Source organism: Vanacampus margaritifer, chromosome 5, assembly GCF_051991255.1.
Source record: "Vanacampus margaritifer isolate UIUO_Vmar chromosome 5, RoL_Vmar_1.0, whole genome shotgun sequence".
Classification (NCBI taxonomy): domain Eukaryota; kingdom Metazoa; phylum Chordata; class Actinopteri; order Syngnathiformes; family Syngnathidae; genus Vanacampus; species Vanacampus margaritifer.
This window is the reverse complement of record NC_135436.1, coordinates 5,652,018-5,675,752: the sequence shown is the minus strand read 5'-3', so window position 1 is coordinate 5,675,752 and position 23,735 is coordinate 5,652,018. Positions and strand designations below refer to the sequence as shown.

Here is a 23,735-nt window from a genome sequence, read left to right as displayed (position 1 = left end):
ACAACCATACTCACAATCACACCTATGGACAATTTGGAGTGTCATGAAGAAATCTATTATTAATTTATTGTTTTTGAAAAGTTTATACCTTAACAAGTTTATGCTTCTTCCTACTCCTTTTTTCGAACATATGTATATGTTATGTATTGATAGGGCTGCTCTATTATGAAAAAAAATATTAATCACAATTAATTTGGTATTTGCTATCATGATTAGGACAGTCATTTATTTTTTTGGTACAAAACAAGAAAATGTTTAGACTTGTAAAATATATTAAGACAAATTAATTTCTTTGAGACAGTATAATTATGCAAATATTTTTTGGAGCAAACAAGATTTATTAAATTAGTCATTTTAAAATAGAAAAAGGTGCAATTATATAAATTTAAGCAATTCAAAATGAGTATTATTAAGCTTTTATTTTTGTTTACGATTAGGCCAATTTTTTAATTGTGGAGTGTAATAATTGAAATTGCGATTGAATTTCGATTAATTGTACAGCCCTATGTGACGTGTTTTTTTATATGATTTTTTAAATTTCTTAAGTATTATTTTCTTCATATACATGTTTGAAATAAAATTTGCGCTCGTTCATTCATTCTTCATTATATTTACTATACTGCTGTAGTATTTCTCCCTTGCACTCATCCAGCATCTGGATTCATTTTATTTACACAAGTGACACTGCCCACTCACCCTTCTGTGTGTGTTAAGAGGGTGAGAGAAATCAAGGGGGCCAAAAAAAGACAATTTCCATCCATCCATCCATGAGTGATGGAAAAAAAACAGTGTGACGTATTAGAAAATTATTGCAAAAAATCTGATTAATTTATCGCCATTGCAACAATATTTCCTCAATTCACATATTCTTTTTTTTAATGAATGCCCCAAATTAAGATATTTTGCATATTTAAATCTGTTTTACACATTTTTTGACCGATTCAAACTGTTCAAACTTAAAACTGTTGAGCTGATACGTATGCCAAAAATGTTAAGTAAAATTCCGAAATTAATATTTATTTTACACCTTATTTACTACATAATACTGATTTATAATTAGAACATTAAAATATTATACATTTTCATTTACAACAAATTCCAGTTCGCCTCGTCACAAAGCCTTCAGAAATACAGCTTCAAGATTTGAGTCAAGAGTCCCAATCAAGTGTTAAGGCAGTAAATCACTACGTGGCCTCAGAGATTTACTTGGTGATGTCAAATTTAGACATCCAGAAAAGATCATATACTGATGCTATGTCCTTTTCCTACTCCCTGTCAGGTGATGCATATGTTTAAAGGCTGTCGGCGTGAAGACTCTGCTCCGCATGTCTACTCTGTGGCCCAGTCAGCCTACCGTAATCTTCTCACCACAAGGCAGGACCAGTCGATTGTACTACTAGGAAAATCTGGCAGTGGAAAAACCACCAACTGCCAGCACCTTGTCCAGTATTTGGTCTCGATTGCTGGCAGCACAGGCAAAATCTTCTCTGGTAAGCATAAGTATGCTTTATGTTTTTTAAAGTGTGTCAACTTATCATCATTTCCGTATTACAAAGCACGGGTTAGCCACAGCAGCTACATTTAGCCATTACAACAAATATGTACAAACAGTTGTGCTTGGGGGCAGGTATTTAATAAGTCCTGCGACTTCTTCCCACTCCCCTTTGAACATGAAAAATAGTTGTTAGGTGCGCTTTGTTGAATTTTGCTTATTTGTAGCTATTTTATTTTATTTTGTTGTATGTTTATTACTATTATTGTTTTGTTTTTATTCTTTTTCATGTTCAAATAAACTTAAACTTAAATCTACTAATTAGAAGACATTTTAGTCATAAATGGTCAAATAAAAAGGCTACTGTAGAGATAATTTAGGGGAAAAAGTTCCACATTGCAGCTATTGCTCATAAAATCAAAAATACTATGGCAATTGTTTGGACATTTTCAGAGATTGAAGCCGACATGAGTAGAGATGTGCATGTGAATTTTGGTGATGATTCATAGCATTTTTGTGTCATTAAGCAGCATTATGCTTTTGTACATTTGCATTTGTGCAGCACAACTGTATGTTGGCCCGTTTCGCTCCATATTTGCAAAGGTCAAAGAGGTGTGTTTTTTTTTTAGAACTATTATTTAATTTGTTCCCAAAAACCTTTTAAATACGTTCTAATTTAAATGTTTTAAGTGTCCCAAAGACGTATGTATTTATAAGTTTTTATGGGGGGGGGATTGTGTTTGTGTGTGTGGGGGGGGGTTATGCTAGAGCATACAGAAGGTTTTGATGCAGCCTCTCAACTGCAAAGAACGGTTGAAGAAATGGTAGTTGTTACACAAACGGCCAGCAGGTGGCAGCAGAGCACAAGAGATCAACCAGGGCCATGTTGAAAAAACACTCAGAATTCTAAATCGATTTGGGAATAATGATGAAACTCAGCTGTATTCTTATGCTAATTGCTGCAAAACTGAAACAGATAGATGGATAAATATACCTTTTTTTGGTATTGGTAGGTTTCAAGTTTTTATAGCAATAGAACACAATATTCTGTGGGCCTTGCAAAATCAGTCAAAATCCAGCCGGGAGTGAAGGGGGTTGTTTTAGTGAAAATGGCTGGGAGTGAATGGGTTAAGTAAAAAAAAAAAAAAAAAAAGTTTTGGGGGTTTTCTGTATTTATAATTTATAATTATAATTTTGTTCTTTAGGCAAAAAAATACTGTTTATTTTTATTTTAACCGAATACCCAAATATTGAATATAATTTTCAGTAAGACATCTGAATACCAAAATATTTGATAGCTGCCTGCAACCCTAAAACTATTCAGTAAGACGAAAGATCTCAGATGCAGCTGTATGGCAGCAACATTTGAAAAATTACCCTTTAACAAAAATGACTCTCCTGTTTATGTTTACATTTGCACTTAAGAGCTAGATTGTACGATTTCTTGCAGTTTACGCAATAAAAGAAAAACATTTAGAAAATTGGAAAACTTATTTTAGGCCTTTTTTTTTTCGTATTACAAATTTAGCAAAAATCTAATTTCGTTCTCGTGGACTGACTCATGAGACATCTCGCCTTGTTGGATTTGTGTCTCGTCCCATGCCTACAGGGTGAACACTCCACATTTTGGAGAGGGGGCGACCGGGGCTGTGGGGAATTGGCGCCTTGTACAAGCTTGACACAAATGCTGCAGTTACGCTTGAGGCCAAAGGTGGTAGTCGTGATTTTAAAAAAAAGTATCAAGTTCCACAATGCACTTTTAATGCCACAGGGTTCAAAGTGTGAGAAAAAAGTAGCTGCTTGCAGACTGTAAATTACGGTTTCCTATTATTGTGACTATCATTGCAATGATCTACATTGTGTATGTGTGCTAATCTGATTTATGTGTTAAAATTGTAAATTTCTTTTCATGTCACAAAGCGGAGAAGTGGCAAGCAGTCTACACGATCCTTGAGGCTTTTGGTAACACTTCCACCTCTATGAACGGCAATGCCAGTCGTTTTTCGCATGTTGTGTCGCTTGACTTTGATCAAGCTGGACAGGTGGCATCTGCATCCATTCAGGTACAAAAAAGTTCAATAATCATTAACATATTGTGAATTAAATAAAAAAGCAATTAAATAATGTAATTTAACAAAGTCAATCGAAGAGTGATTGCTTCTGCTGTTTCTTATTCTGTTTAGACAATGTTGCTGGAGAAAATGAGGGTGAGCAGACGACCGGAGAATGAGTCAACCTTCAACGTTTTCTATTATATGATGGCTGGGGCTGACGGGACCCTGAGGTGAATGTACTAGTATCTCTGGAGCCAAAATATATCCGGTACTGCATACACCCAGTTCTCTTGCCAGGGTTTCTGTATAGAGAAGTGATTCTCAACTGGTGCGCCGAGACACAAACACAAACAACACAAAGTAACACCCATTTGTGTATTGCAATTTTCAATTCTTGCTGCAGATACAGGATATTTATGACTTGACATTGACAAGGCCATTCTAAAACTTTTTTTTTTTTTATCCAAACCATTCCATGACAGTTTTGGCTTTATGTTTAAAGGTCATTGTCTTGCTGTAAAATTGATCTTCTTCCCTATCCCAAAGTCATTTGCAGCCTCTATCAGGTTTTCTTCCAAGATTGCCCTGTATTTAGCTCCCATTCAGCTTCCTATCAACTCTGTCCAACTTCCTTATCCTTGCTGAAGAAAAGCAAATCCACAGAATACTTGAATACGTGGCAATTAGGTCCCGGCTAATCGGAGGGCTGTTCACCCTGGCATACACTATACTTGTCACCTTGGTAATAAACAGGCCACAAATTTAACAGTAGTCATAATTAACAGGATTTTAGCCCGCTGCAGGGCTAATGTAATGTTAGTAAGGTGAAGGTACAGTACATTACATTAATATAAATCTGTGATTTGCGGAACGTTAATATTTATAGTGTTTTGTTTCCTACGCAGCTAGCTTCAAACTGGACGACTTTAGTGGAATGCAATGTCCGTGGTCGCCTTGCATTTTAATCTGGAATGTACCCACACTACTGCCATCTTCCCGCACCATCAAATGAATAGCTTCGCTTCGTCCTCCGACTTGAGCGTAGTGACGTAAGTGAGTTGTGCTCACTCGCAGTTCAGTGTGTCTATGTGAGGCGCAAAATGCAAATTTTGCCTCGCAAACTGCAATGCAAAACCGCTTATTTCAAGTCTTGCATATTGTTATTTTCTTAAGCAAACGTGGGTCATGACTCATGACTTAGCTATTGGTAATGCAGTTAGAGTCCCAGGGTGACAAGAGTTGAAAACCAATTTTCGGAATGGCGCTATTTTCTGCTGGAATCAAGTTCAATACAGTCATCCAAAATAAAGTATGCACACAACTTTAGAAGGAAAACTTGTATAAATATATCAATACCAAGTTTATTCAGACATCACGGGATTAGTACAAATTACCTATAGCCTCTACAATTACAAGAAGTGCTTAAAGTGGTGGCCATTAGCTTCCAGACATTTGTGTACCACAAACTACTGCTTGGGTAACATTGTCCTAAGTGTTTGCTGCACATGCATTTAATTTATTTTACTAAAATAGTTGCTTTCCTGCAATACACAACTTCCTTAGGGTACCTGCTGTATGTAATTTTAGTTTACCACATGAAAAGAAAATGTTTTCACCTCTGAAAATACCTTTGCTTTCTCTTATAGAACTGAGCTACACTTTAACCACCTGGCTGAGAACAGCACTTTTGGCATCATTCCACACTCAAAGGTAATTATATAAATCTTCTTCTTCTGACCAATAGTATCACATTTAAATATGCATACATATGGATATATGCGTGGATATATTTAGCTATATGTCTCTGCAATATTTTAGTTTCTAGCTATGTGTGACCAAAGTTTGATCCAATCTTACCTTATGCCAGCCTGAGGATAAACAGCGAGCATCCCAGCAATTTACTAAGCTGCAGGCCGCTATGAAGGTGCTGGGCGTTTCTAGTGAAGAACAGAAGGCTCTCTGGCTTATCTTGGGGGCCATTTACCACTTGGGAGCTGCAGGAGCAACTAAAGGTATTGGTTCTTTAAGAGTGTTTGTCATGTTGAAGCATGACACTTGGCATTAAACTCAAAACTAATGGGCGGATGGAATGTAATCTCAAGGAAGATATTATTGATCAAATAAAGACCACACCCTACATTTTATACTAATTTATATTAAGTCATTTTTGGACCTTGAAAAAATAAATCACACTATGTTAGGGCTATGCAATTAATTGAAATTCAATTACAATTTCAATTATTACACTTGGCAAATATAAAATCAGCATAATCGTAAAAAAAAAGATTATTAATACAAATTTTTGAGTTGTTTAAATTTATAGATTTGCACCTTTATTAAAATGTTAAAATAATAATTTAATAATTGTGTTTCATTCAAAAGGAACTTAATTATAGTGTTTCTTTTTTTTCTTTTTTCTTTTTTTCTCAGGAGAGCTCAGTATTGTTCATTCGATTTGACATCATCATTGCGCTCCTTTTTTTAAAAAAACAAATAAATTAAAAAAAATTAATAAATGTTTTTTTTTTAATATATATACATATATACACATATACACATATACACACACACATATATATATATATATATATATATATATATATATATATATATATATATATATATATATATATATATATATATATATATTTTTGTATGTGGGTGAGTATGCGCATGTGCGTGTGTGTGTGCGTGCGTGCGTGCGAGCGTGTGTGTATTCATCAGTTCACCCAAAGCCCATTAAAAAAAATCCCATACTAATAATATAATATAATAATAAATTGACAAATGCAGAAACATCAATGTAAGTTATCACGATATAATGGCTCTCGCTAACAGACAGAATTAAGTAACCAGAATTAGGTTAAAAAATTCTATATACGTTAGACCATGTTTCTATAAATTTTGATATTTGGTTTTTATTTGAGGCAGATATTTTTTCCATTAAAATGTGATTTATGAGGAGGTTAGACCATTGGTCGATATTCAGAGTTTGTTTGTTTGTTGTTTGTTTAATTATAGTGTTTCAATGAATTTTATTTGTGTTAATATTTTTAATTAGTTATTTTGTATTTAAAGATTTTTTTTCTTGTTTTCTACCAAAAAATAAATCTTCTAATTCTTACTGCACAGTGCACATGCTGCACTCCAACTTCAAGTTTTTCAAGGGGTGTGAATTGCCTAGTACCTAGCGATTCGATTCGTATCACGATTCATAGGTCATGATTCGATACCGATGAATCCCGATGCAAATTTATAAATTGATTATTGCGATTATTTATTTATTTTACTCAAATTTAGAAAATACTAATCAGCAAACTTGTACATGTACACTGTAAGATTTGTATGAAAATGTATTTGTTTATCTGGAAATTCAGGCTTATAACTGAGCTACTGCATTTAACAAACAGGTTGCAGTCTGTTTCATGTTTGGACAGCACTGAAATAAAATATTAAGGCTTAATGTTCCATTAGTATAACATTCTTTCATGCTTAATGTGTGAATCCTAACCCTAAGTAAGACATTTTGTTGAATATTCCCCAAAAAATGTATGTTTAAAAATCGATTCGGCCGCATATCAAATCGATTCAAGAATTGCGCGCTGTAATATCGCAATATATTGCCGAATCAATTTTTTCTAACACCCCTAATAAATATATATTATTATAAATATAAATTATTGTAAATTCAGTTTGGTCCAAAAGGAACTTACAGAGTAATACTGTTTCGATTTTTTTTAATTGGTCTTATCATTAAACATTTTCTTGTTTACCCCAAAAAATAATCGTTTGAATAATCGTGATTTCAATTATTGCCAAAATAATCATGATTATTATGTGTTCTATAACCCTAGTACAGAGTGGACAAATAACTTACATTTGAAATAAGTCAATACAGTATTCCTATTTATTAAAATGACATTAAGTATGGCCAGAGTGGTTGAAAGGCCTACAGTGATTGTTATCAAACTGATGGGTGTGTGTGACTATGCAAATGTTTTTGTGTGGGGAAAATAAAATCTTTAGGAGCTTGTTTTAGAGGAAATATATCTATCTGTCTGTTTGTCTATCTACTGTATTATCTGTCTGTCTGCCTGACTGCCCACCTGCTCTTCAATCCATCCATCTTAAATTGTAATTATTGTTATATTTACCAAAGTACAAGCACAATATGTTGCCTTTGCAAGTGCTGCTAGGTGTCAAAATAGAACAGAGGTGTCAAGCATATGGCCTGCGGGCCAGAACCGGCCCGTCAGGTGATCCAATCTGGCCCGTGAGGACAGAACACAAACATTTTTCATTAAAAGTAACTTGCTAATGTTGTTCACTGGAGGGCACACTTACAACCATTTAAATTACATTTTGACTGCTACTCAGGATTTGATGCAAACATTTTGTAGTCATTTTTTGTCAATAAATTTCAGAATACTCTGCAATTAGACAATCAAAAAATGGGAATATTTTCAAAATGTACTTGTAATTATTTACCGTACACAAAAAAAGGAAATATTTCAACTGGTCCGGCCCACTTGAGATTAAATGTAAGTGAAAGTGGCCCCTGAATTAAAATGAGTTTGACCCCCTGAACTACAATGAGGTTCCTCATTCCTAGTCCTCAGTCGTAATCATGCAAGCTTTAGATATTTCCGTCCTACAACAGAATCTGCTCTTAAGCAAGCTCTGCAGAAGCCTGATAGTGATCCTGATCTTTAGAATCAGCTGTGTTGGAGTATGGAAACATCTGATACCTGCAGGACTCCGGCTGAGGACTAGGAATGAGGAAACTAGACCTAGAGCTTTGAAATGCATTCATGTGACATTGTTATTATTTTTAGGTACCAGACTTTTTAAAGTGTTCATTAATCATATGGAATTGCTTAAATGTTTTGAAAGTAGAACTGTCAAAGTGGTGTTTTTTTTCTCAAAAGTTCTGGACAAAGATGGTGATGGGCTATTGAGAGTCTTGAATACTAATGCTTTTGTTGACTTATGACCGAATTGATGAAAACATCAATTATATTGTCTCTCTAACCACCTCTCTTTACTTGCATGTTTGCATGCTGCACCATATCAAATGCAGATGGAGTTGAAGGTAATGGGGAAAAACAACACACACACACTTTTGACTGTTTCACTTCAAAAACCTTTTCTAATTTGCATTTCTATTCTTACTGCCTTTTTCATGGCTCCCAGGCCTTGCGTTGTTTTCATATTTATTGTTTCTGCTCTGCCCCTTGGTTATCTTCATCTCCTGGCCCTTTTTTCCTCATCTTGTTTACTACCCCATTTTGCATTTTTTCTCGTGTATCGTGTGAGACAAAACTTCTGACCTGTTACTTGAACCTTTTTTTTCTCCCTTTGTTGTGGACACTCAACTCACTGCTGTTGATATAATTTTCCATTATTTTAAAGTAAAATATTTCCCGGTTTGGCTTGAACTGAAATATTTTTTACTGGTTCATCAACTTGACTAATAGAGACAGAGACAGATTCTGCAGAAAAAAATAATACCTTGGTTTTACCATTTTACCATTTACCATTAGTCTAGTTTATCATCACATTAAATGACATTTTTCCATTCTCATTTTCCATGGAAGACTGTTTCTGCCACAGCTCCAGGAAATTGTAAAAGGGGGAAAAAAAGGAACTTTGTTGAGACACATACAATACAAAAAGTACAGTACAGACGCTCCCCAACTTACGAACGAGTTACGTTCTGAGCGATCGTTCGTAAGGTGAATTTGTTCGTAAGTTGCTTCAGTGCTATATTTTGTATTATAATTTATGTTTAAAGAGAATACGTACAGTACTGTACTACGTATGTTAGAGAGAGAGAGCGAGAGACACACACAGTATGTACATGTACGTAATAAAATAAATAAAATGAAGTTTAACTTACTTTTGGAAGATGTACTCGATGCTTAAAGATTTGATGGAGGAGGAGGAGGAGGAAAAGGAGGATTTTATATCATGAGAGGTTCTTCGTCGTCGCTGGAATGGGCTTCAAAAGTTACTTCTTCCTCCGTAACTTCAATGTAGGAAGAAGTTGAGGGTCGAGGAGAAGAAGATGAGGGTTGATGAGTATCTTCCTTGGAGGATTTACTAGAAACTGGCCGAAAGAAGCGACATACGACGATTGCACAGTTTTCTTCTTTTTTCATCATAAATGATGCGGTAGCACTGTATGGCATCATTCAATTGATTTGCAACCTTTGTGCAACGTTCAATATTTGGGTCTTGCTGCTCGAAGAGTGCGATGGCTTTATCTATGAGCTACAGGCGTTTCTTCTTCTTCCTCCTCCTCGACACGTTGCTGAGCCTCCAATGCTGGGTGAGCTCTCACAGCGCCAAGCGTCGGTATTAGTGGCGGAAAGAAGCACTACAGTACTGGGAAAAAGGTGCGCAATACAAAATCTAATTTACAGCATCTCTTTCCGAACATTTTTTGACATGCGCGCATGCGCGCAGACATGTTCGTATGTACCGTTGTTCGTAAGTAGGGGAGCGTCTGTACCATAATTCATGCTGGCTTTTATTGTTAGATAGGGCAAACATAATGTAGGTCTTCATATAAATGCTTTTTTTTAATCTAGACAAATTAGCATTCACTGATGACAACACCAGCGAGCAAGTATACAATATTTGAAATCTATTAAATCTGCTGTAAATCTTGTATTTTGTTGACTTTACATTTACTTCAGCATGTATCTATGACACGTTTCCACTAAGTAGTACAATTCTAATTGTGAAATCCTTGTGTTTCTTTCTTTTTTTTGTATGTGCGTGAGTATGTGCATGTTCGGGTGTGTGTGTGCAAATGTGCGTGCGTGTGAGTGTGTGCTCATTATTTCACCTACAACCTATTAAAAATCGCACACAGTTCACCTAAACCGACTACTTTAGAATCCAGCTAAAGTCGTGAAGTTGTCAGGAGACCCGAGAAAGGATCAAAGAAAAGAAAGAAAAGTGAAATCTAGCCATCACCTACTACCCACCGGGTTACCAACCAGAATCTTTCACTAACCCCAGAAACATCTAAATTCCAACAAATTAGGGAGACCTCAAGAGACCAAAGGAAAGACTGAGGAAAGGAAGGAAGGATAGATGAAGCAGAATGAGATCCACAGACATCAGCCTCCACCGATTCAACGACCAGAGGAAGAAGCAGATTGTGTTTGAATTTCGGTAGATGTTGGTGTGGTGGATCTGGCATGCAGGAAAACCTCCACCAAAGAGGGGAGCCGTCGCACCGGCCAGGACAGAGCAAGCACAACCCCTTAGGGCCCCCCAGGCCGCAGCAGCGCCAAGGCACAACCCCCGGGCCCCGCAGGGGCCACCGGCCGGAGAGCAAACCCAGGAGCTAGGAGCGCCCCCTACCCTAACACGGCCCGCGCCCCAAGCCCACCGCAGCAGAACGGCAGGCCCACCAGACACCCCCCCCACGACAATTAATTAACTAAGAATACAATGCTTCATTATTTTGTCACATGAAAAATGTTTTATTCTTTAATTCGATAATAATACATAATAAAAATTATTTAGGTACATGTTAACTCTTTCACTGCCATCGACGTTAAAAGACGTCAAGTAAAAACCTACGGAGGGCCGCCAATGACGTTAAAAGACGTCATCCAATTTTTTTAATTATTTTTTTGAAACGGGTGGAGGAAAGCCTTGGCCAGCTGTGGTGAAAGTTTCAAGCAGATCTAGTACGCCTAATGACTATTTTTGGCCCCTAAATGGCAGCAATGATTCTCTTTTGACAAGATTGGGTAGGCGTCAGTAGAAGACGTGAGGCGGAGCTAGAGGGGACAATGGCTGGGGAAGGGAAGAGAACATGGCGACCGGTTACAAGCAGCTCACGCTCGAGCAGTTTTTTTCAAAGACGAAAAACATCGACCAACGCTAAAGAGCACATTGATGACGACGATGATCATCATCGATGATGATGATGGTGACTCCAAGGTTGGAAGCATTGACGCGGCAGTAGAAGACGTGAGGCGGAGCTAGATGGCTGAAGAAGCGAACAATGGCGACCGGTTGCAAGCAGCTCACACTTGGGAATTTTTTTCGAAGATGAAAGGCATCGACAAACGCTAAAGAGCACATTGATGACAACGATGATCATCATCGATGATGATGATGGTGACTCCGAGGTTGACGCCGAAGTTGGAAGCGCTGACGCGGCGGCTATGACGACGTCATAAAGGTTCACGGGCTAGCGATGCTAACACCGGAAAACGCGGAGTACAACCGAGCACGCTCAGGCGGACGTTCAATCGGACGACGAAGAGTGCCTCGAGTCCAATGCATATTCATCGGAGCAGTGGGTACAGTCTGCTACTTGCTATTCCCCGGAAAAAAAGCCGTCAAGTAAGTGTAACGTCTGCACGCGAAAGGGACACTCGGTAGTGAAACTACTCTGTTGTGCAAATCCTGCTCCCTCTCCTTGCACGCAGGGGAGCGTTACAAAAAGAAAAACTGTATTTGAAACATCCACATAATTGTAAATAGTACCACAGTTGCACACATTTGTAAATAGTTTGCGAAATTGTTTTGTCAAATTGTTACACTGTTGAATGGAAATAAACGTATTTTGCAATCTAAAAACAATTTTTCATTGTTGGTGGTGGTGTATTACAGAAGTAAAGCACTATTTAGGTGTTTGTGGCATCATTCATGGACAAAAAGAAGTGTAGAATTCACTAGAGTGCATGAAATAACATAGTTTCACAAAAAGCTCTTTTTCTTCGCTTTTTGTTTCAAAACAGCATTTCGGTGGAACTAACCATTTTCTATTGTTGATTACTGAAGAACGGAATAAGGTAGAAACAAACTTTTTTTTCTGATGAAAGATGAGAGTTCAATCTTTCATTTGGTAGTATGTGTGTTTCCATAGACCAAACACAACATTTTCTGTGGACCTTGAAAGATCAGTCAAAATGCTTAAATCGGCTGGCACTGGCGACATCCCGTTTCTGAAAACGTCTGGCAGTGAAAGAGTTAAACATTGCAATTATATCTATTGCAATATTCAACAACTACATCTCATATCACATTTTTTTTTCAATCTCATTCAGCCCTAACAATAATATTAATACACTTTTTAAGAATAATCCCTTTGCCTTGATTTTGATGAATAATTGGGCCAGCTGTGCTCCTTTATTTTAATGTTGATCATTATGATGGTACTTTGTGTAAAAGGTTTGAGAACCACTGCATTGCACTCATTATTTAAATTCCCTTTGTTTTCTTCCTATCTTATTTACATTAAAACAAGAAATCTGACCAATGAACAGTGAATAGCTCCACCCTATGCAAACTGTATACTGTGTTACTGTAACTGGTGGTAACCCAAGGTAATTTCCTAAAAATTGATCCAAGTCCAATATCCAAATATATTGGAGCCCTTATAACACTGAACTGATTCATAATGCCGAGCATAGAAATGATTATTAAAAATATTGTCAGTGGTACAGAAAATACTGTAAGCATGCTGTTGTTTCACCATTGTAATCTCATTCCCTCACTTTTTTTTGTACATATATGTATACATTTTAGCGGGACGCAGGCAGTTTGCCCGTCATGAATGGGCCCAGAAGGCAGCATACCTTCTAGGATGCACCTTAGAGGAGTTGTCTTCTTCTATCTTCAAGAACCAGGCCAAAGGCATGAAGCACTCCACCTCATTCAGAGGAGGACCAGATGAAACTAGCCAAAGTGACTCAGGTATAAATTCAAATATCATCATTGATATTATTTTGTCAGATTTTCGTTCTTGTTGGCTAATGGAGGAAATATTGATATTTTCGTTGAGTGCGCTTGGGTTATCAGATGACTGATGATGATTTACTAGATTACATTACGGGGTATTGTACCATCTTAAACCATCTTGTCTTGATAACATGTAATGACATGCTATGGTCAAATACACCAAAGATCAAGAATTCTAAGTTATAATACACTCTTCTTTTTTAACTGTCTCTTCAGCATTGATTGTATTTTTACTTGTGTAGATGGCAATTCTTCACCAAGCTGCCAAATTGCCATTTACAGGTAATAATAATATGGATATCCATGTAGAGGACACATACTACACAAATCAGACAGCACAAATGCACTAAAATCAAGTCAAGTCATTTATTACATACACAGGTCCATACATAATAAAATAAAGTAAAATAAAAACGTACACAGAAAAAAAGGACAAAGATTTAAAAATATACTAAACTATACAAATTAAAATTTGCGCAAAGTAGTGCACCAATGCAATCTTACCTTAGAAGTAAATCTATTACAACTTTTCATTGGGCTGACCGAGTCTTCTATTATGTAATTCTCTGATCTGTCTAGTCGACAAATAGAACTAAAAATCAACTGCGTTAACAGTGCATCAAATGTTGGCACTCTTTTTGACAAAAACAATTGACTGGCACTATGCCATCTAGGGACTCGAAGAAGGAGCCTCATTGCATCATTGTAGGCAACTTTTAGCCTTCGTAAACTTGACTTATTGTAGTTGGTCCAAAGCTGATCAGTATAGAGTGGTGTAATATAAGTTCTGAACAACAAGCACTTAACAGAGTCAGAGCACATACAGAACTTTCTAATCAGCAAATTAAAGCTTGCCATAATGTTACTTGGTTCTGTAAATTCGCACTTGAACTGGTACACAGGTACTCAATTATTTGTATACAAGCAATTAAAAAAAATTCCGTAATGTTTCACCTTTAGTACCGCTGTGGCTAGAATGAAAATTAAAATTCTGTTAGTGATTTGTTTATTTGGTTGCATGAAGTGTCCTAAAATAAGTATTGCATTGTGTCTGTGAATGTATTACTAAAATATAGTATGGGAAATTTACAAATATTATTAAAACAAAGTAAGAAAAAAACGGTATAGGAATAAGCTGCTGCTGATGTCATATAAGAGTGTGAGAAACTCTTCTTGTGGAAGCACAAGTATTAAGATTTAACAACCTTTGTTGCCAATAAACTAGGACATAATACAATTTGTTTGTTTAAACATAATTGGTTGCCGTTTAAAAAAAAAAAAAGTGAAGCAAGGGAATGTATTTAATTATGCTCTCTTGTCTGTCTGTTGTATCAGCCTCGAAGGTCACAGCTCTGGAGTGTTTGGAGGCTATGGCATCAGGACTCTACTCAGAGCTCTTCACTCTGGTGATATCCCTTATAAACAGGTCACACTCTTGAAATTCTCCTTTTAATATTGAAAATAAATACTGAATTTAACTCAATTTTGAAACTACTTACACAAACTTGAACATACACACGGACAGTATTGTTGTTTAAGAAGACTGTCCATTGTTGTGACTTAGATGATAAAAACTAGGGATGTTCAAACTATGGTGGCCGATACAATATACCTTAAATATAGGCTGGTATCGGTATCTCCTATCCCTAATCAGAACATATTTTATGACCAATTGAATTTAGGCATAAATTCAGGCAATTCTAAAGGAGTTAACATCAACTGTAGGTGTAACTGAAAATGTAAGATTTAATATAAACTTACTACAGTAAAACTTATAACATTTAAAGTGTTTTGTTAATTTAACAAAAGCAAAACAAATTGGCAATTAAAAAAACAATGTGACCCACTTTTGGGCGAGGGAAAACGTCCAAATTTGTTTTTTATCATGAGGGTCTTTTGAGCCACATTTTGTGTGGTCTCTCACCTAGGACCTGTTTTCCATGGGCGACCCTGCCAGGGGCATAAATCACCAGGCAACTTTGCTCTAGGATCATTGGGACACACAAATCTCTCCAACACACAAATCTCTACACCAAGATAATCTGATCCTGAAAATACCATGTTGAATCTGTTTTCAGAGCTCTGAAGTCTAGTCAACACTCTTTGTGCTCGCTTCTGATCGTGGACACACCAGGATTCCAGAACCCTCATCTTGCTCAGCAGCAGCGAGGAGCTACGTTTGAGGAGCTTTGTCATAACTACACCCAGGAGAGGCTGCAGACCTTGTTCCATGAACGAACCTTTGTCCAAGAGTTGGATCGATACAAAGAGGTGCTGTTGGGCCATTAGATACGTAACTAAAAAGTGGCAGTACCAGGAAATAAACAGTTATGCAAGGAACACATCAATATGTACTCACACAATGATCACAATAGTTTCATAGATCTTCTAGTTGTCTCGTGCTTAGCTTAAATTATTTCTGAATTGTCTCAATGTTGCACTTACAATAAGATTCTTTTAACCCAATCCAGTAAAGACTATAACTGAATATTTGTATACATTTTTGCTTACAGTGTAGATGACTAACCCATCACCTTATCCCCTCCTGCATTTAGGAAAACATAGAACTTGCTTTAGATGACATAGAGTCCAGTCCTTCAGTGTCTGTAGCAGCTATCGACCAAGCGTCATCTCAAGCTCTGGTAAGCAGAATCCTCAGCTTTTTGTGCCTTTTTCAGGAGTCTGCATATGTAAAGTCACAAAGGTCATTATCCTCACCTTGAGCTTGCTCGCGTGGCCTATTTGTCTGAATGAAAGATGATCTCAGATGTGCCAAAAATAGTTTAAACTTTATTTCTGATGAGAACATCAATGAAATGAAAAGAAATAAAATGGTCTAAACATATACAACACACACAAATAATTGACCACAGAGCTTGCAAATAATCATGCTTAGTCATTTATTCACTCCCAGCCATTTTCACTGAAGCAATCCCCTTCACTCCCGGCTGTTTTACTGGATTTTGACAGATTTTGCAAGGCCCACACAATATTGTTGAATATGTTCTATTGCTATAGAAAGATGAACTCTACCAAATGAAAGATTAGTCTCTTCTTTCATCAGGAAAAAAGTATATATCTATATGTTTCCGTTTTGCAGCAATTAGCATTAGAATATAGTTAAGTTTCATCATTATTCACAAATCTATTTAGAAATATGAGTAAAAGAGATTTTGTTTTACATGGCCCTGGTTAATCTCTTTTGCTCTGCTGCCACCTGCTAATAACCTAATAACTACCATTTCCTAAACAGTTCTTTGCAGTTAAAAGGCTGCATCAAAGCCTTCTTTCTGTATGCTGTAGCATGAAAAAAACATTAAAAAAAAAAACTTATAAATACATCTTTAGGACACTTAACACATTTAAAATAGAATGTATTGATACGTTTTTGGGAGCAAATGAGTTGATATCGTCCAGAAAAGTTTTGTCCAGAATTGGTAGGAACAGGGCCTAGCCAATGTGACAGCCAAGGTGAGATTTTATTTGGCTCCCTATTTACTGCGAAAACCTGTGAATATTATGCTCCCATGAATAATACGCCCACCCAAAATTACCCTTAAAAGGAACCCCGACTGTAATGACAAGTTTGCTCTATATTATTTATTTGGTTGTTACTAACATAACTTTAAGTGTTTCCCATTACAGTTTTTCGTAAAAATAAAAGCGATATTGTACAATTTCGGCTTGCTTGAAAAGCGTTTCGCTTCTGAGGTGCAATTCTCGTAATGTCCCGTCTCGCGGGATCTCGCAGTTCCGTAGGAGGTGCTCATGATGTTTACGGAAGACAGACGCCTAGAGTTGTTCATATTAATTTAAAAACATCTCACTCCCCTTATCGAGCGGGTTCGGGCATTTGGTGTTGGTGTTGTGTGTGCACCCGCTTATAACTTGTGTTATGTTGCGGACAGAGGGATTTCAACGAGGACGTGCGCCGTATGCCGCTCGTTGCCCGGGGTAACGGCCATTTCTCATGCAACTATATGGGACGTGCATTAAACGGCGGCATATTGGCTCCATAGCTGAAGCTTGTGCTTAAAAAAGACTTGCTATCCCCTCCGGAGGCAGCTCCGACACGAAAGCCCTGTCCTTCCTACTTCCTTTCCTCCGTGCTGGGCGGGGGTCACATGACTACAGGGAATGCGCAAAAAGTGTTTCCATTACACTTTTGCGAAATACTTCTATTTAGTCTCAAAAAACACCTCATAAGAGCGTAAAAACCTTTTTGCGATATTTGAGTTTTTTCGAAAATCACGTTTTCATTACCAGCTTGCTTATGCACAACTTGCCTTTTGCGCAAAACCGAGGGTAATGGAAATGCACCTTATGAGATCCGATTTTTCAAAATCATTTCCAGTTTTGTAGAAAATTTAATTGGACATAGGTCACCATTGTTATTTACGTCGCAACGCATTCCGTGTGTAGTGACGTAGAATGGCGGCAGGCTCTCTGCCAAGGAATGTGAAACGCCAATAAAGAAAGCAAGGTAAGCCTCGTAGCGTTCTAAAGAAACAACATGTGATTGTTACCCTCCCCCATTTTGTACCCTCGTCAACCACCAGACGCATTCAAGAGTTTTGATCGTCCCTTTAGGAACGCTATGGAGACTTACCTTGCTTTCTTTATACGTGTTTCGCATTGCTCAGCGAGTGCCAGCCGCCATTCTACATCGCTACGCATGGAATGCGTTACGACATAAATAACAATGTCGGCGTACGAACAAATAAAGTTTCTACAAAATGTATTAAACTGGAAATGATTTTTGAAAAATGAATCTCATAGTTATGTTAGTAACAACCAAATAAATAATATAGAGCAAACTTGTCATTACAGTCGGGGTTCCTTTTAAAAAGGTACTGTAATGACATGTTTGCTCTATATGACTTATTTGATTGTTACTAACATAACTATAACATACTAAAACAAATTTTTTCAAATGTAATTTCCAGTTTAATACATTTTGTAGAAACCTTATGTACGCCACCATTATTGTTTTCTTCGTAGTCCATTTTGGATAGTGACGTAGTTGCTGCTCACATTGCAAAGCAAAACAATTACAAACCATACTATAGAATCAGTGAAATCAATCAAAATGTCACACTGCACGCCTTTTGGATGTCATTTTCAAAGGGCCGAGAGGTATAAAAAAAGCGTGAGGTAAGCTTTCCTAAAGAAATTAAGTGAAGAAAACAGAATACGCTTGCCCAAAGACCCTAGTCTAACTGTTATGGTCAATTGAGAATGTAATTTGGGCTGAATTTCAAATGCCAATGTTTAATTTCAGATTAGTCTCTACGTCTAATTTGCTAATGGGATTTAACTATCAACAATGATATACTATTTTATGCATATGAAGAATGCAATAGTTTGTTTTCATTGAGTTTTCATATCACATGCATATTTATATAAGAAACCAAACACATCTTTGCAATGCCATTTACAATTGTAATGCCTGCCACACAAATGAGATGTTTGTCAGTAGTAAAGATTCATTACAAGAAGTTATTTCAACACAATAGTTGAATCCAATTAAATAGAGTAAAGTCAGGTCAATATTCTTTACAATCTCTTATTATTTAAATGGGTGATCTTAGGTGTGTTTTGCTATGTCCTACAAAGACGTGATTAGACTCTCTATACCTGCAGCTTTTTTCTTTTTTTTTTTATTCATGGAGGTACTTCAGTTAAATCAAAACAAAAGCAGACAAATAAACATATGCATGCAATTTTTGGCTGTTGCCTCAATGCTATTACTCTGGTTATGGTTCAGTCTAACATGAATAGGAATCAAAGGTGTGAATAATGATGCCCTTAGGGGCTTCTTAAGAGCCTCTCCCTTGCTTTCTGCATTTAAGTGATGTGCTAAATTGCACAGCAAAATGCTCAGGCTTGTTTGAGATTTTTTTTCTTTTTATCCTTGCGTTTTTTTAATATGGTTTTATGATCGGAGTAAATTATGATTTGATTATCAATGCAAACATTTTCCAAAAGATTGCATTTTTCTTTACTGTGTGACTACAGTACTTACTACTCTTAAAGATTTATTTTCAACAATGTTTAGTTCTTCTACTTTTATTAAACCTGGTAATATTCCACCTTTCTATTTCTGTTCACTGGGATTTCATTTTCTACAGTATTACCTTTTTATCTTGTCGATAATTTAGCTGCAACAGTACAGCACGTCTTAGAACACTAATATGTTGATTTAAAAAAAAAATAAAATACTCTGGCTCAATGTTTCTTTCTCATATGTATCCTGTATTGTTGTTAAGAAATACTGATAGTAGTGAAGTTCAATCAAGAAATTTGTTTTGAATCAACATTCAATGCTTTAGATTCAGGAATGTAATAGTTGTAGTGTTGTTGGATGAGCAGCAGATGTGTCTTTTTGTGATTTATGTGAAATTGTTGTATATGTTGGGTCAAAACTGATTTATCTTTGCTGTATATTTCAGGTTCGTACTCTGGCCAGGACTGATGAAGCCCGTGGCCTTCTCTGGCTGATGGAAGAAGAGGCAGTTAATCCTGGCGGTTCAGAGGAGACCATGCTGGAAAGGCTCTTCAACTACTATGGCTCAGCACAGGGAGACCAGAAAGGTGAAGTGTAACTGTCAATTAAAACATCTATTCACTACAGATACCGTAAAAGTACACACAGCTATACAGACAGACCAGAGACAAATCAGGCTAGTCCGAGCAATTGTCAGCATATTAAGGTTCCATAGCAATATGCAACTCCATACTCACCACAGATCACATTAAAGACATTGGACCAATCAATTCATGACATTCTGGCATCAATTGAATAATAGATACACTTACAGGAGCCAATCTGCTGCTACGAGGACAGAAGCCCCACTCCTTTCTGCTGGGCCACAGTCATGGGACGGACTGGGTGGAATACAATACTCAAGGCTGGCTTAGCCATGCCAAACATAACCCTGCTGCCCAGAATGCAGCCACTCTACTGCAAGACTCCCAAAAGTAAGATCTTCTGATATTAGTGTGGCAATACTGCTTCAGAGGGATCATCAACCAGTCAGAACATTGAGAGTAAACTTTCAAATATGATTAAAGAAACTGTGCATATTGTGTTGACTATTATTATTTTAAAAAGCCAAGCCAGTCCTTTATTAAACATATACAGTACACTCTTAAAAACAATTGGGTCAAAAGTAACCCAATTATGGATCAAAAATTGACCAATCAACTTTATGGGTAAATTTGACTTCTGTGTTTTTTTTAGTACGAAATTACCCCTTTTTTTTTGACCCAAGTAAAGGATCTGACCAATATTTAAGAGTTGTTTTACACTAAAAGACCTATTTCTTGACTCAAAGTTGTCTCAAATTGACCCAAGTAGAGGATCGGTCCATTTTTGACTCATAGTTGTTTTTTTTGACCCAGCTGTTTTTAGAGTATACATAATGCCACATGATACTGTACTTTATGTGTCACATTAAAGGAAAAACATCAGCGGTTTGTTTATGGGCCGAGCAAGTGGGGCGACAGTGTTATCAGGCTCCATTGCTGGTCTGGAAGGAAGCTCACAACTGGCCCTGCGACGGGCCACTAGCATGAGGAAGACCTTCACTACAGGTGTAGCTGCTGTCAAGAAGAAGAGTTTGTGTATTCAGGTCAAACTTCAGGTGGTAAGTAAAAAAGATGTATATACTCTATTTGTCGAAACAAAACATAAAAAAACACATTCATAATTGTCACTAATTTCATCAATGTGATACTACTGTACAGTGTTCCTTCGCAACGTTGTGGTTTGGTTATTGTAGATTCACTCTATTGCAGATTTTCATTTGACTTTTGTAACCCGGTTTCTGGTTAAGGTAAGCCATTTTAGCATTAGAAAGAAAAACTTGAATGTAGTTATTTACTTATTTGCTCCCAAAAACGTATACAAACGTTCTATTTTAAATATTGACATGGTCCCAAAAACATATTCATAAATTTTTTACGTTTTAATTTTTTATGTGTAGAGCTAAGATAAGGCTTTGATGCAGCCTCTGACCTGAGGAGGTTGCTTAAAGCAATGGTAGTTATTACCACAAAAAAACGGCCAGCAGGTGGCAGCAGAGTATAAGAGATCAACCAGGGCCATGTTGCAACAAGCTCCTTTTCCGACAACAGGTTTGTGAATAATGATGAAACTTAGATATATTCTAATGCTAATTGCTGCAAACCGGTAACAGATACAAATGTACTTTTTTTGTTAATGAAAGAAGAGACTCTAATCTTTCTTTTGGTAGGTTGCATGTTTTTATAGCAATAGAACACAATATTCTGGGGGCCTTGCAAAATCAGTTGATATCCAGTAAAAGAGCCCAAGGGTGAAAGGCATTGCTTCAGTGAAAATGGCTGGGAGTTAATGAGTTAAGCTGATATTCTATCTTCGTTGTCTCCACGTGCTGCCGAGGTGCGGCGCTCACATCCACTCACAATAATTTATGAATGCAGCCTATAATCAATGGCTCGGATTTTACATTTTGCATTTTAATTATTTTTTATTTTTTTAAGTGTAATAAGTGTTTAGAAGGGTGGTAGCTCAAATAAAATAAAATAAAATATGTATCACCATCGAAAAGTGAGGGAACACTGTATACCTACTTTCGCACTTTCCTGTATATTATATTTATGTGTATATGTACATTTCCAAAAAGGTAGGCTCTAGACATTTTGGAGAAATGCAATAGCAAATTGAATTACATATTTTTTTCTTTAGGATGCCCTGATTGACATGGTGCGTCGCTCCAAAGTCCATTTTGTCCATTGCCTGCTGCCCAAAGCAGAGGCGGTTGGTGGAGGAAGCGAACTGCGTGTTACACATGGAGAGAGTGCAGATTCAGGCCTCATGACATTAGATGTGGGTCTTCTAAGAGCTCAGCTCCGAGGATCCAAACTGCTGGATGCACTGCGCATCTACAGACAAGGTAATTAATTAAGTTTTCTCCACAAATAACTGTAATTAGGAAAATCATATAAATAAAAGGAAGTATTTGATTGGTGCAATGTTTTCTGATCGTATTTGTTTTTTAGTATTAAGGCTGTTTATGTAAACCTAACAGTGTATACCTTTTTCTTAATTTGTGAGTGACCAGGAGACAAATACTTAGATTTGACAATTACCGTAGCTGCATTCATTGTACAACTGTTATGCAAATTGTAGCCATTTTTAAGATTTGTTCTTATCTCAATTTAACCAATTATTCTGTCATTTTTACCCCCCAGTATTCTTTGTGGTCATCTGTAGAAGCTTGAAATGCTGTTGGCTGTTCTTAAGATGTTTGTTTTTGCTGTCTTCTTTCTTTGTTCATTCTTCCAACTTGCATCCAGGATACCCAGACCACATGGTGTTCTCGGAGTTCCGAAGGCGTTTTGATGTCCTTGCACCACATTTGACCAAGAAGCATGGACGACACTACATTGTGACTGATGAGAAGAGGGTGAGAGTAATATTTTTCAGTGTTTATTAATCTGGCATGGTGGATGAAATAATAGACATTCACCTCTTTTTTCATTGTACAATATTAAAACTGCATGATCCAATATTGTACTGGTTATCACATCTGCCTCACAGTCAGGAGGTCCGGGAGAATCTCTGTTGCCTGTACTCCGTTTTTGAGTAGGTTTGCTCTGCGTACTTCTTTTTCTTCCGACATCCCAAATATGCTACTGAGGTTTATTGAAGACTTTAAATTGCCATTGTTGTGAATATAAACCTGAATGGGTGTTTAGATATATTTTTAGATTCAGAAAACTTTTAGTCCCATACGGCAATTAGGGAGCAGAGAGAGGCTTTATAGACACAACTTTACAACATAAATAAATGAGTAAGAATAGAAATAAAATAAGTACTACTTGAGGTCGGAGGCAAATAGGCTTGGGAACAAAGCAGCATCTCCTCTGGGTCCAGCTGGTTGGACACTGTAGCACGCAACTAGGTGTGAGTCTCTTGAATGCCGGGAAGAGAGCGTGTGAGGAGTCCTTCACCATCCAGGCATCATGCCACAAACCAACTGCTCTTATCCAACAGTGAGTGAGCAAACGAGAAGTAAAATTATTTTGTTTTGAATGGCATGTCCGTAGAATGATCTTATTAACAAATTTCAATGTTTAACGTATTTTTAGTTAAGAATGTTGTAATTTTTTCAAAAGAAGCCACACGTGTATAAACGGGCAAATGCACAGTCCCTCCAAATGGAGCTTTTAGATCTGCTTTTAGATCAATTACGGCAAAGTCAGCGATTTGATTAACTTAGTAAAAACAGCAAGCAACAGAAGGTAAAGGCTGTTTTCAAACTAGCGATCTCCAACTTTAGTAAATATCGCGCTCTCTGAGTCCAGACTAAATGTGCAACTTCGACTGACAGGCTAACTTCGGTTGAAGTAATAGATTCCATGGCTCT

General features: G+C 36.9%; 1 protein-coding gene across 9 annotated transcripts in view; it reads left to right on the top strand.

The window, feature by feature from the left end:
* The window catches only part of myo18ab (myosin XVIIIA b), a 121,113-nt gene that overhangs the window by 53,619 nt on the left and 43,759 nt on the right, over positions 1-23,735 (top strand). For all 9 annotated transcript variants that reach the window (XM_077565381.1, XM_077565377.1, XM_077565384.1 and 6 more), the window contains 14 exons: positions 1,280-1,490; positions 3,413-3,555; positions 3,676-3,776; positions 5,193-5,256; positions 5,414-5,558; positions 13,108-13,275; positions 14,656-14,746; positions 15,399-15,591; positions 15,876-15,962; positions 19,773-19,914; positions 20,142-20,301; positions 20,783-20,969; positions 22,052-22,259; positions 22,663-22,772. In XM_077565381.1, coding sequence (XP_077421507.1) covers positions 1,280-1,490; positions 3,413-3,555; positions 3,676-3,776; positions 5,193-5,256; positions 5,414-5,558; positions 13,108-13,275; positions 14,656-14,746; positions 15,399-15,591; positions 15,876-15,962; positions 19,773-19,914; positions 20,142-20,301; positions 20,783-20,969; positions 22,052-22,259; positions 22,663-22,772 — 2,010 coding nt within the window. The remainder of the gene's footprint in view (positions 1-1,279; positions 1,491-3,412; positions 3,556-3,675; positions 3,777-5,192; positions 5,257-5,413; positions 5,559-13,107; positions 13,276-14,655; positions 14,747-15,398; positions 15,592-15,875; positions 15,963-19,772; positions 19,915-20,141; positions 20,302-20,782; positions 20,970-22,051; positions 22,260-22,662; positions 22,773-23,735) is intronic.